This window comes from Kogia breviceps, chromosome 2, assembly GCF_026419965.1.
Source record: "Kogia breviceps isolate mKogBre1 chromosome 2, mKogBre1 haplotype 1, whole genome shotgun sequence".
Classification (NCBI taxonomy): Eukaryota; Metazoa; Chordata; class Mammalia; order Artiodactyla; family Physeteridae; genus Kogia; species Kogia breviceps.
Window position 1 is genome coordinate 167,808,731 of NC_081311.1, and position 13,353 is coordinate 167,822,083.

At 44.0% G+C, this 13,353-nt stretch overlaps 1 protein-coding gene across 16 annotated transcripts in view; it reads left to right on the forward strand.

Moving 5' to 3' along the window:
- The window catches only part of CFLAR (CASP8 and FADD like apoptosis regulator), a 55,737-nt gene that overhangs the window by 25,110 nt on the left and 17,274 nt on the right, over positions 1 to 13,353 (forward strand). For all 16 annotated transcript variants that reach the window (XR_010839176.1, XR_010839174.1, XR_010839173.1 and 13 more), the window contains 2 exons: positions 992 to 1,041; positions 1,721 to 1,802. Coding sequence is in view for 11 of the 16 variants with exons in the window: in XM_059053434.2 (XP_058909417.1) it covers positions 992 to 1,041; positions 1,721 to 1,802 (132 nt within the window). In the remaining 5 variants the exon portion in view is untranslated. The remainder of the gene's footprint in view (positions 1 to 991; positions 1,042 to 1,720; positions 1,803 to 13,353) is intronic.

The window sequence follows — 13,353 nt, forward strand, 5'->3', positions numbered from 1 at the left end:
AGCTTAGGGCCATTACAAACAGTCCTTCAGTACATCTCCTTGACATTTTTGCACACGTGCTCTATTATTTCCTTAGGATAAACTTCTAGAAGCAGAATGTTGGTTTAAAGGGTATTGCTAATTGTCCTTTAAAAAGACTGTTTCAGCTTATACAGCATTATCATTTGAAATTTTCCCCAAACCTTACCAAATATTGGCATTTTCTTTGCCTGTCTTTAGACATTATTCCTCGTCTTTGCAGTAGTCATAAATTAGATGCTCATCTCAGAGATTAAAAAACAAAACAAGACAAGACAAAACCCAACACACCCTGAGACTTCAGAAACTTGCCCAAGATCACAGGACTTGTTAGTGATGGTGCTAGGGTTTCAGCCAGCCCTTTATGGCTTCAAAACTTGTGGTTTCTCCACCTCCCCGGGACTAGTCAAGTCATTTTTTATCTACAGAGTTTGCTCTAGGTTCATCTATATTTGCTAAGCCCACTCTCCCCTATCTTACCATTGACATTTTATTTTATGATCTCCCAATATCACTGGACTAAGAAAACGTGGCCATCTGTTCTATAAGTGGCAAACCCACAAAAGCTTTCCCTTCTCTGTGTCTCTAAGATTGTTCCCTTGAGGCACTGTGCACAATTTCAGCACATGCAGTAAAGCTATTGATATTGTTGGGTGGTTAGTTTATTAACTTCTCCCTACCAGGTTAAAACCTCACCAGTCACTGGGTCCTTACTTGGAGAAGGGCAAGGGAGAGCCTTCTTTTACTTCTGTTTAGGCAGTTTTTCTACATAACCCCTGTTTAGCATGGGGACTTGTGTTTTCTTATCAGTTAGGTTTTTCAGTGTGAGGTTAGAAGCTTGAGGCTGAGTATAGCTGGGGGAAGAAAATAGGGAAAGAAAAATGGTGTGACATAAAGAAACACAGCCTGCAGGAACTAGGATTAGGGCTAGTTCTCCTTCAGCTTTGTAAATGATTTCTCTCTCATCCCCCAGGAGAACCAGTGAAGACATCCATTCAGGAATCAGAAGCATTTTTACCTCAGGTACAGAATAAATGATCTGATTTGGTATTGTATTGTAAGCACAGTATCTGTGGAGAGCATTGATGGCTTTAAAAATATCTGTCCATTAAGAATTCTTTGTAACAATAGGATGTGCTATTCTGAGAACTCTTCTGTTCTAAAGGGGGAACCTTGGATGTAGCAAAGAGAAAGATGTTGAAGTAGATTGCATTAGTGAACTTTGGAATGCAGGAAAATTCCAAAGTGGCATTTCTCTTCTCAGCTGAGTGATTGCTGAATATATAAGTAAGCAGTGACACTGAACTTCGACTTGTTCTGACTTTTTCTATGCTGATTCCTCTTCTCCATAATAGAAAGGCCTCCTTTTGTATTGGTTTGGAAAGATATCACTTGTACAATCTCAGGTTACTGTGGAAACATATGACCCATCTTTTCTCTGTGTGTTTTAAATTATCTTTATCCCACAAAGCTAAGACATGCGTAAAGAGACTGCAGTTTTTATTAAAATTAAATAGAAACTGAAATAGCTTGTTGATACTGAAGGGAAATGTCAGCTGTGATGACTTCAGCCTGTGTCTATTGAGTGACTCACCTGCCAAAAGGAGATTTAAGGAAATCCAAAAGAGAAGATCATATGGGTGGAACCCTGAGGAAAAGAACAATGTTTAGGGTCTTTAACAATCCCTCCTTTCCTTTCCAGCACGTACTGGAAGAGAGATATAAGATGCAGAGCAAGCCCCTGGGAATCTGCCTGATAATTGATTGCATTGGCAATGACACAGGTAGGTGTGAATGCTCCAGATGAACTGATGCTCCCACAGTGAGATCACAGTGAGATCACGGCACACACAAGCTGTATTCATCGAGTGATCCACACTAGCTGCTGTAGCAAACCGATGCCAAAATGTGGTTTCACACGTGAAGGGTCGTTTCTCACTCATGTTGCAGTCTGGTGCAGGTGGTACTCTAGAGCTTTGTTGCATGTGCTTATCAGTGGCGTCATCATCTGAGGGCTTGGAGTTTTCCTCAGGATCCTCTATATCGGGCTGGTGGATGAAGGAAGCGAGTGGAAGATCTCACAAGAGACTTTAGGGACAGGCCTGAAAGTGATATGCATCATTTCTACTCTCATTCCTTTGGTTAGAACTCACGTGCCCCATCCAACCAGAGTAGACAAGTTGTGTGTCAGGAGGAAAATGAAAGGAGGTGGGGGGAACACATAGCGTTGTCTCTGGCACAAAGGCAAACTTTGTGAAAGTTGGTGAGCTTCAGGCTTGTTTTTCCATGCTGGATGCTGTGGCAGGGAGGAGTCCTGGGATCCAAAGGGGGGTTTAAAATGGAAAGTTTTCTGGGCTTCAGTAGTATCAAATACCCCATCATTTCACCTAGATAGACTCTGAAAGCTTTTCTGGGGAACATTAAAAATAGGATAAATTGGTGTTCACTTAGAGGCAATGTGTCCCTTAGTTCTATCACCCTGGACTTTGGTTATTGGCCTGAGTGTGTACTGCCTGTGTGTCACCTTTGTTTGGATCTGAATCGATTCTTTTGCTCAGTTGTTGGATGTCTGACTCGAACTGAATTAGTCACTGATGATGCATCAAAAAAGAACGAGAAGAGCCTAGATAAGTACAATAAATTTGGTTTAATTATTTATCTCTTCCTTTTTAAAAAAATTAATTTATTTATTTAAAAATTAATTTATTTATTTTTGGCAGCGTTGGGTCTTCGTTGCTGCACACGGGCTTTCTCTAGTGCGGTGAGCGGGGGCTACTCCGTTGTGGTGTGCGGGCTTCTCATCATGGTGGCTTCTCTTGTTGCAGAGCACGGGCTCTAGGAGCGCGGGCTTCAGTAGTTGTAGCTCCAGGGCTCTAGAGCGCAGGCTCAGTAGCTGTGGAGCACGGGCCCAGTTGCTCTGCGGCATGTGCGATCCTCCCAGACCAGGGCTTGAACCCGTGCCCCCTAGCACTGGCAGGCGGATTCTCAACCGCTGTGCCACCAGGGAAATCCCTATCTCTTTCTTGAAGGGATTGCTCGTTCTATTTCCACAGTTGTCCAGCTTCTCAACATTGTCTTAGAATGAGTCCGAACTGTCTTCTAGGCTCACTTAGAATGTTACCATGGTGAGTTTTATGGGAAGAGAATCCAAGAGAAGATCAAATTAGCAAATATTAGGCTGAATTTCCCAGGATTTCAGGTATGATCTCACTTTCTCATGTCCTGTATTTGGTTGGATGTGAGAAATGCTATCTCCTGAGCTATAGATGTGTCCTTTATTTATTTATTTAATTTTATTTTTCTTAAATTGAGGTGTAGTTGATGCACAAAATGTGTTCTTTCTGTTTTAGCCATTAGTATTCACATAAGAATGAGAAAATATTTTCTCAGTGAGTAACTTCCTGCTTTAAAAGAGATTGTGTAATTGTCCCCCTCTTTTGGTTGTGAGCAGTTCTGCTTCATGCGTCAACAGGAAGTTCCCAACTGGACTTGGTGCAGGATGTGTATCTGTTGTATGAGGAGAGTCACAAAGATAAACCCATGACTTGTGAATCTGTGGCTATAATCCACTGTCTGCTTCCCTTGCTGAGTTAGGAGCCTCTTTTAGGCAGGGACTGAGTGTATATTTGTGTTTTTCTGTATGATAGGATTGTGATCAGAGTTGAGCCCTGGAATACGACTGTGTGGGTTTGAATCGTGGCTTTGCTATGGCCTAGCTTGTTACCTGTGGCAGTTTTTGTAGCCTCTCTGTAGCTCAGTTTTTCTTCTGTAAAATGAGTTAATAACAGGACCCACCTCATAGGGAGGTTGGGAGGAGTGAGTGAGTCCTACCTGTAAGGAACTTAGGGCAGTGCCTGACACACACACTGTAAGCACATCCTAAATGCCAGTTAATGTTATTTGTCCATTTTGTTTGTTTAATTTTAGTTGCAAACCACTGAGCTAGAACTTGCCGTGGCTTTGTGCTTGGTACATGGAGCCTGACCCAGAGAAGTGAGCGACCAGAGAACTGGGGTCCTGAGGCCTGCTCTAGGCTCATGGGGGCGTGGGCAGGTCCCCATAGCCTGGGGCTAACTGGAATAGAAGGGGTAACCCCAAGAGGGGGTAACTTTTGGGGACATACGCAGGTGGATAGCTGGGGAGACTACTCCTACTTGTCATGGTATGAGAGGGCATGACAGAGAAAGAGAATCTGAACACAAACGCCAGGGGGAGGGAGGGCAGAGAGTGGCAAGGCCTGATGGGAGAGAAAAATGGAAAGGAGCGTAGAATCAGAATTTCTAGGAGCTGGAGCAGGGGCATCTTTGATGAGGTAAGAACAGGTATTGGCCTGAGGTGCATTTGTACATCTGCTTCCTTGACTCAAGCTCTCCCTGCCTCTGGGAACAATACAAATAACTGGGCTTGAGCCCACATCTACAACGCCCTTGGGCTCAGGTGGCTAACTGACAGGTAAAGAAACCAGATAGCACACTCTTACTCCTGTTGTGTTGTGGCTTTTATCAGCTGACGGGTCCTGAATCCATTTATACACCCAGCTGAGACTCAGAACAGCAGGACAGTATTAATTAATGTGAAGTGGAAGACACACTCCCGCTCTAGGCCTCCAGCTCTTCATTTTCCAATTCCCCTCCCAGCGATTTTTCTCTGAGGACTCCAGGCTGGGAATCCTGCTTGAATTGACAGTAGTCTTAATTATGTGCAACACTTTTCATTTCTTCATTTCCTAACAGCCCAGTTCATCTAGAGGATTCTGTGGGGTTTCCTTTGTCTCTTCCCTAGTTAACTTTCTCACTTGATTAACGCTGAACGTTTGGGAGGAGTGCAGGAGTCTGGCAATAAACATTATTACTAGAAAGGAGGGCTCTCACTTCCTGTAATAAATCTCTTTATTTTTTCTTTTTGTATTTTGTTGTTGTTGTTGTTTGTTTGTTTTCTGTACGCGGGCCTCTCACTGTTGTGGCCTCTCCCATTGTGGAGCACAGGCTCCGGACGCGCAGGCTCAGCGGCCATGGCTCACGGGCCCAGCCGCTCCGCGGCACATGGGATCTTCCCGGACCGGGGCACGAACCCGTGTCCCCTGCATCGGCAGGCGGACTCTCAACCACTGTGCCACCAGGGAAGCCCTGCAATAAATCTCTTATACATATCACTGTATTATCTTATTGGTTCTTTTCTCTGGAGAACCCTGACTAATACAAGTTTTTGTGTGGACATATATTTTCAATTCTCCTGAGTGGGACTGCTGGTAAATACCGCCCCCCTCACCACCTTTTTTAAAAACTGTCTCAAATTCTCTTCCTCTTCACAGCTTCTTGCCCAGGGCCACTTCAGCAGCCCACTAATTGTTCTCTCTTCCTAAGGATCTAACTCTCAAACCCATAAAAAAGAAAAGAAAGAAACTAACAATAATATGATAAGACTAACTTGAGGGTGGTAGTGATCAGGGTGTACATTTTTTTTTTTTTTTCTGTGTTAGGTCTTCGTTGCTGCGCGCGGGCTTTCTCTAGTTGTGGTGAGTGGGGGCTACTCTTCGTTGCGGCGTGTGGGCTTCTCATTGTGGTGGCTTCCCTTGTTGTGGCTCACGGGCTCTAGGTGCGTGGGCTTCAGTAGTTGTGGCTCACAGGCTCAGTAGTTGTAGCTCTCGGGCTCTAGAGCACAGGCTCAGTAGTTGTGGTGCACGGGTTTAGTTGCTCCACAGCGTGTGGAATCTTCCCAGACCAGGGATCAAACCCATGTCCCTTGCATTGGCAGGCAGATTCTTAACCATTGCACCACCAGGGAAGTCCCAGGGTGTAAAATTTATTAAAAATATACTATGTGTCAGGTGCTTTGCTAATTCCTTTACAGGGATTCTCACTTAATTTTCATAAATATTACTGCAAGATAGGTACTATTATCCCCATTTTCAAGGTGAGCAAGTGGAGCACAGTAAACTCCCTTTCTAACTTCTCTAGTTAAGTAATAGAGCTGGGATTTGAAAGCTTGACTGCAAAGCCTCTGCTTTTAGCTACTTTGCTGTGAGTTCCATGCAGGTGGGGAGCTTGTGTCTCCAGAACCTGGAACTGTGCCTGGTACTTGGGAGCTCAGTAAATATTTGTTGGGTGAATGAATGAAGGAGTAAGCTCTGCTGGTCTTGGTGTGTTTCTAAAACCATTCCTTTGTACCTGTAGAATTTAGAAGACTGTCTTATACCTATCTTTTCCAGTCCTCAAAAAAAAAAAAAAAAAAAATCAGACTTTTATCCAGAGTATGTAATTTCCCTAAACCTTTATAGATTTTTTCTTCCTTTATCCCATAAATGTTTATTGCACCCCTACTATTGCAGAGCACCATGCTTGGGACTTCCCTGGTTGCCCAGTGGTAAAGAATCCACCTTCCAATGCAGGGGATGTGGGTTTGATCCCTGGTCGCAGAACTAAGAAAAACAAATACTGTATGCTAACGCATATATATGGAATCTAAAAAAAAAATACATGGTTCTGAAGAACCTATGGGCAGGACAGGAATAAAGACACAGACGTAGAGAATGGACTTGAGGACATAGGGAGGGGGAAGGGTAAGCTGGGACTAAGTGAGAGTGTGGCACTGACATATATACAGTACCAAATGTAAAATAGATAGCTAGTGGGAAGCAGCTGCATAGCACAGGGAGATCAGCTTGGTGCTTTGTGACCACCTAGAGGGGGTGGGATAAGGAGGGTAGGAGGGAGACACAAAAGGGAGGGGATATGGGAATATATGTATACGTATAGCTGATTCACTTTGTTATACAGCAGAAACTAACACAAAAATGTAAAGCAATTATACTCCAATAAAGATGTTAAAAATAACTTAAATATAAAAAGCAGTGAATGGTATCGTTGATACACCAAATCATGTGACTGCAGTAAAAGATAAGTTTGGTAGAGTACTGAAGCAAAAAGAAATAAGTTCATATTAAAGTTTGGACACATTAATTATTCAAATTAAAAACAAAAACAAAAAACCCCACCATGCTTGGCCCTTTGTGAAGCAGGTATGGAGGCCATGAAGTAGTCTGGCCCTCAGAGCCACATTGTGAACAAAGATAAGGTTATAAGGTTATTGTTTGTCGGCTCATTCTTGAGATGAATCCTTGGAGAAGTCAGTAACCTCTTCTTGGAGCAGACATGGAGACTTAAGGTTTTGAGGCTAGTTAGTTCAGTGGCTTTGTGCTTGGTGTCCTTGGTGTTGTGTCACCTGTGTCAGAGACCTAGCAAAGCTAGACCTCTGCGAGGCCCTGCTTCGAGGTGCCCTGACATAGCACTGGACTTTTGCTCTTGTTTGGAGCCGAGAAGGGAAAGCCTCACATCATAGACACTTGGACTCTGGACCTTGACCTAGGGCTCTGGCTGGTTTTTAGGCTGCTGAATGAAAGCTGGTGTTTGCACATTTTAAGAGGACATGTTTATTCCTCTCTTTTCTCCCTGCCCTTTCTGTAAAGCTTGAGGATTTTTCTATACTTTTAACCAGGCTAAGGCTTAGATTCTTCTAGCAGATAATGCACATTTCCCTGGGAAATCTTGTGTATGTAAACTTCCTCTTCTAACAGAGCAGCCGTAGTCCTGAAAGCCCGAAGTTGATCGTAGAGAGCTTTGCAGTGGTGTTGATTGGAGCTTGGCTGCTCCTTGGGATTACCCAGCCTCCTTTCCTCATTTTCCCTTAATGGAGTGGGCAACAACCCAAATCAGTAGCATTTTCCTGCACTGATAGATGTAAACAAATCTCAGCAAGGGGAATCAGATCAGCCACTGTGGCCTCTGCTCCTGAGCTTTGAAGACATGTGGTAAGTGACACATGAGATGGTAGATGGAGGCTTTGTTCCCATGGAGCGGCTGCTGCTGCCTGCCAGCTTGAGTGCCAAGGATGTGGAGTCTCCCCTCTTAACTCCTGTGGGATTAGCAGACTGTTAATGATAGCTTCCCTGTGGGCAAAAGACCAGGAAGTCTGTGGTGGTATGCTTTTTTTTCTGGGCATTCTTAACTTCTGAGATTAAGCAGCCATTCAGTTGGAAACCTAGCATCACTAATGAAATTTCCCTTTAAATCAGTGCTACATAGCAAACCCTTTTTTCAGACAGCATAAAGCTAGGGTGTAAAGAGTTATAGGTCCACGATCCCTTATTGGAGACCCTTGCGTTTCAAAATTTTAAAGTTTTAAGAGTTTAGAAAGATGACATGGCCCATATACCGTAATTTATAGAACATTCCAGTGGGGTCTAGGGCAGTACCCCATAATCAAATATGTGACTATTTCTATAGCAAGAGGAAAGGATATTTACACTAAGTGGAATAAAGACTATAAATAGCTTCTTATCAGTTCAGGAAAGGTTTTGCCACAAAATGAGTCAGGGAAAAGAACCTAAGTTTTGCAGAGCTTTTGGGGTCTTGGAATTGTGGATAAGGAGTGGTGGGTATGTAGAAAAGCAGAGGACTTTTAGGCCACCTGAGGGACCACAGAAGCCTCTCTTGACATGTTTATTGATATTGTTTTCTCCTAAGAAAAGCTAGTCCAGGGCTTCCCTGGTGGCGCAGTGGTTGAGAGTCTGCCTGCCGATGCAGGGGACACGGGTTTGTGCCCCGGTCCGGGAGGATCCCACATGCCGCGGAGCGGCTGGGCCCGTGAGCCATGGCCGCTGAGCCTGTGCGTCCGGAGCCTGTGCTCCACAACGGGAGAGGCCACAACAGTGAGAGGCCCGCGTACCGCAAAAAAAAAAAAGAAAGAAAAGAAAAGCTAGTCCAGAAGGAATTACTAGTGATCATTTGTGCTTAAAAAAAAAAAAAAAAAGACATTTATAAAGTAGTTTATAATTTCGAGTGTATATGGATTGTCCAGTAACACCCCGATTGTTGGTGTCCCTGAACAAATGGAAAGTCAGATTTATACAAGCCCCACTGCCCCCAACCCCACTTCCTCCCTCACTCTTTCTTCTGTCTTTATTCACCATCATCCTTCCACCTGGGGGCCTTTCCTTTGCCCTGTCTTTTTTGGAGCTGCAGCTGAATTACACCTTTCCCATAATCTCCTCTCCAGGTGTCTCAGACCACACTGACTTCTCTACTCTGATCTCCTATTTTACCTAAAATCCTACTGTTCTATGTGACATGTCAGTCACTGTTTTGTGCACATTTATACACTTTGCTTCTCTAGCAAGATTATGGGCTCCTTGAAGAACAGGAACTACATTGTATACTTCATCTATATCCCTTCATCACAGTGTTTCTGTAACACAGGAAGAGGAACTTTGTAAAACATGAGTTTTAGGATCAAGTGAGTTTAAGAAATAATTTGTTCCTCTTTAGGAGATTTGCAGTGCATGTTGGCCTTAAAGTTTCCGAGCAGTGTTCCCATAACGAAATCTGGTTAAGTCTTGTCAACCTTGCATTTCTCATTCACGTTTGACCTCAGAACTCCCCTTTCCACTAAGAATATCTTGCCCACTTGTGTTCCATTCATGTCCTTTATAGTAATTTGAGCTGGGCTTATTAAAGGTACTCAATAAGTGATCGTGAATAGACTGATGAAGCATCCCCTCTTTCTTATTTATTCTATACATTTATTTAATGAATCCTTTTTTTTAGATAGTGTCAAGATAAATGTGAGCTCATTTTTGGTCAAAACACATTCTAAATGAATGAGGTCATGACATTTTATTTAATTCTTTGGATTTCATCTCAGTAGTCCCCAAACGGGTGGGTAATGCTGATCCTAACCCTTCACTAACAGCCCTGTACTAATTTCAAGGCCAGAAGAAATCCCTCATCTTTTTAGGAAGTTAATAAAGGAACAGCTGAATTTTACAGAGATAGAGCTACCCATCTCTGTAAATGCAGTTGGTTGAAGCTTTATTTTCCAAACTCAACACCCACGTTCTTCTTCCCCTATTTGCAAGTAAGGACAAGGAAGTTACTGTTGATACATGGGACACAGAATCTGGCTGCTCTGAGTCCATTTTAGTTTAGACTGTAGAGACCTCCTTCTGGGTTCTAAGGAGGTATATTCCATGTAAGAGAGGCATTGAAGGCAGGCTCCATGATTTGTGGTGCAGTGGCTGCCTTTATATTCTTTTTTTTTTTTTTTTTTTGCGGTATGCGGGCCTCTCACTGTTGTGGCCTCTCCCGTTGCGGAGCACAGGCTCCGGACGCACAGGCTCAGCGGCCATGGCTCACGGGCTTAGTTGCTCCGCGGCATGTGGGATCTTCCCGGACCAGGGCACGAACCCGTGTCTCCTGCATCGGCAGGCGGATTCTCAACCACTGCGCCACCAGGGAAGCCCTATATTCTTTAAAACTAATATATTTGGGGTTTCCCTGGTGGCGCAGTGGTTGAGAATCTGCCTGCCGATGCAGGGGACACGGGTCCGTGCCCCGGTCCGGGAAGATCCCACATGCCGTAGAGCGGTTGGGCTCGTGAGCCATGGCCGCTGAGCCTGCGCGTCCGGAGCCTGTGCTCTGCAACGGGAGAGGCCACAACAGTGAGAGGCCCGCCTAGCACAAAAACAAACAAACAAACAAACAAAAAACTAATATATTTGAATAAGCACTCACAGTTTGCAAAGCATCTTGACAGAAATCTCAGTGGGTCCTCTCAGCCACCTTGTGGAGGACACGGTATAGGCATTGGTATTGATCCATTTTATATATGAATAAACTACAGATGTAATTTGTTCAAAGTCACACTGTGACAACCCCCTTGATCCTATAAATTAGACTGGGCTATATCTGTGTTCTTGCTGGCCCAAGAAAGAAGAGCAGCTAGCATCAGTCCTCACCAACCGATAGAGGAAAGATGTGCTGTTATTGGGAAATGCCATCTGTGATGACTTCAGGCTGTGTCCATTGAGTGACTGTTGCCACAGGGATATTTAAGGGATGCTCCATCTTGGTCTGAGGCCCATCCAGATTTGGTGTTCTGATTGGCCTTATACTTAGCCTTGGGGACCTGTATGGCATTTGGGTTCACCTCCAGCTTTTAGCCCTTTTCCTTCTGTTCTACTAGGTAAGGACTTCCTGCCCTAGACCTCAGATTCCCATCTCCTTCTTAGCTCTTCTGCTAGTGTAAGTTAGTTTTTCTTCAGGACCAGGCAAGGTTCAGACCAGTAAGTGGGTGGAAGAGCCAGGACTGAAACTCAGATCTTGTGATTCCAAGACTGTTCCTCTTTGACTCGTATCACGCAGCTGCCTGCTGACTGCCTTGTGACAGCCCAGCGGCTGCTCCAGCCAGCACCTGCGGGGAGCCCAGATAAAGAAAAGAGATTAAGGCACAGGACAGCATGTGTTCTGTCCAGACCTCTGCCTATGGGACTGTGGCTTTCTTTCAAGGACTTTGATAAGGGAGTAAATCTATCACTGAAAAGAGGCTTTTGAGGGGAGCAAGCCAGTCTGAGATAACAAGTAAACAAAAGAGCTTTGGGTCTGGTGTTTCTCTGTTTGCTTCTGTCCCCTAGAGGAGAGAATGCTCCATGACTGGAGAGTGTGACTCCTGAAAGGGAGAGTTTGGACTAAAGCAGTGGGGATGGCACTGGGGTCCTAGTCCAGGTTCTCTCACGTGGTACAGCACTTTGTTTCATCCCGAGCACAGAACTGGGTACTGAAGCCTTGCCTACACCCCCAGAAGCCATGCCTAGTACGCGGTGCTGCTACGCCTTTTCTACCACTCTGAGATCCTATGTGGACAAGTGAGGTATTTAATAGGTTTTCAGCAACTGTCATTTCCTGATAATACTTACTTATCACAGGGTTTTAAGGAGGTTGGCACCTTCTTCATATCTCTTCATTATGATGTGACATATATATATATACAAATTCATTTTTTTCACCCTTACCTATGGGCCAGGCAGAAGGAGAAAAGTAAGTAGTCTAACTACATTCTTAGGGAATGGTTATTATCATTCCCTTTTGTTGACTTACCTGGTGAATTATTTATCTGATAATGTGTACAAATCACAAATCACTCCAAAATTTAGTAGCTTAAAACAACAATATTAATTTATTTATATCTCTCACAGTTTCTGTGGGTCTGGAATTTAGGAGTGGCTTAGCCAGGTTGTTCTGGCCCTGAGTCTGTTGGGAGGTTGCGGTGAGATGTCAGCTGGGGTCATCCGAAGGCTTGATTGGCTTTGGAGGGGCTTCTCGGGTACTCAGTCACGTGGCTGGTTGGTGCGAGGCCTAAGTTCTTCTCCATGGAGGCCTCTCCACATGGCATTGGGGACCTGTATTGAGTGTTCTCACGACATGGCAACTGGCTTCCCCCAGAGTGACCTGGCTTTGGAAGTCACGTTGTATCTCTTCTGCCACATTCCATTCATTAGAAATGAGTTACCAAGTTGGTCCACATTCAAGGGGAGGGGAATTGCACTCTATCTTTTTAAGGGAGGAGTGTCAAAGAATCATGGACTTATTTAAAACCGCCATATCTGGCAGGATGTGGGTCTCCTGAGTGGAATGTTCTACAAGACTCTATGTGGTTGTGTCCAGATACTGCTCATAGGCTGGGTGAATTAAATTAAGAGCACATAAGCCAGCTCTTATTTGTCCAGTGGCTGCTTAGATTCCAGATTTTTGTTAACCCAAGGCTGTGTTTCTTTTCCAACTTTTAATCTTTTTCCTGTTTCCTGCTGAGAAGCCAGAAGAGAAATTGTGATTGCTTACTTTTACTTTTATAGTTTATTAGTGGTTGGTAAAGTTGGCAAGACAAGACAGTTGAAACTATTGGTTGAAGCTGTGAGTCTCTGAATTATTTGTCTATCCACACTTCATATTGTTCCCATTTAGTGTCTAGAATTGAGAATTTGTAGTAATTTCAGTTATTTTTTAATTTATTTATCTCCCCTTGACCCCTTTGTGTGATGCCTGAACTGATCTGAGATAGGACGCCTCTGTTCCTTGGTGGAAGTTATAGGTACTGTGATTACTACCATGCTGTTTGGTTTGGGGTGAATGCAGTTGTAGACTTCTGGAAGGTCATACCCCAGGGGAGGAAGAGAAGTGGGTACATAGTCATGAGACAGGGAAGCAAATCCAGAGAAGTGGCTAATAGTTTGGATGACAGCCTGAATTAGGAGATTCTTGTTTAGCCTCTGGGCTTAGGACAGAATGGTTTTTCTGCTCTGAATATGGACTAAGAACTGGAGGCATCCCTCAGACAAGGAATAGAAACTTAATCGGTAGCTCTAAAGGATGTGGACTTTTAGAATGAGGAAGAGAAAGATGTCTCTCTTTGCTATTAGAAAGATGAAACAATTCGGTACCTACTTCTCCAATGAAGGCAAACTGAGCAGATGGGAACAAAGTAGATGGGTAGGATTTCTAGGGT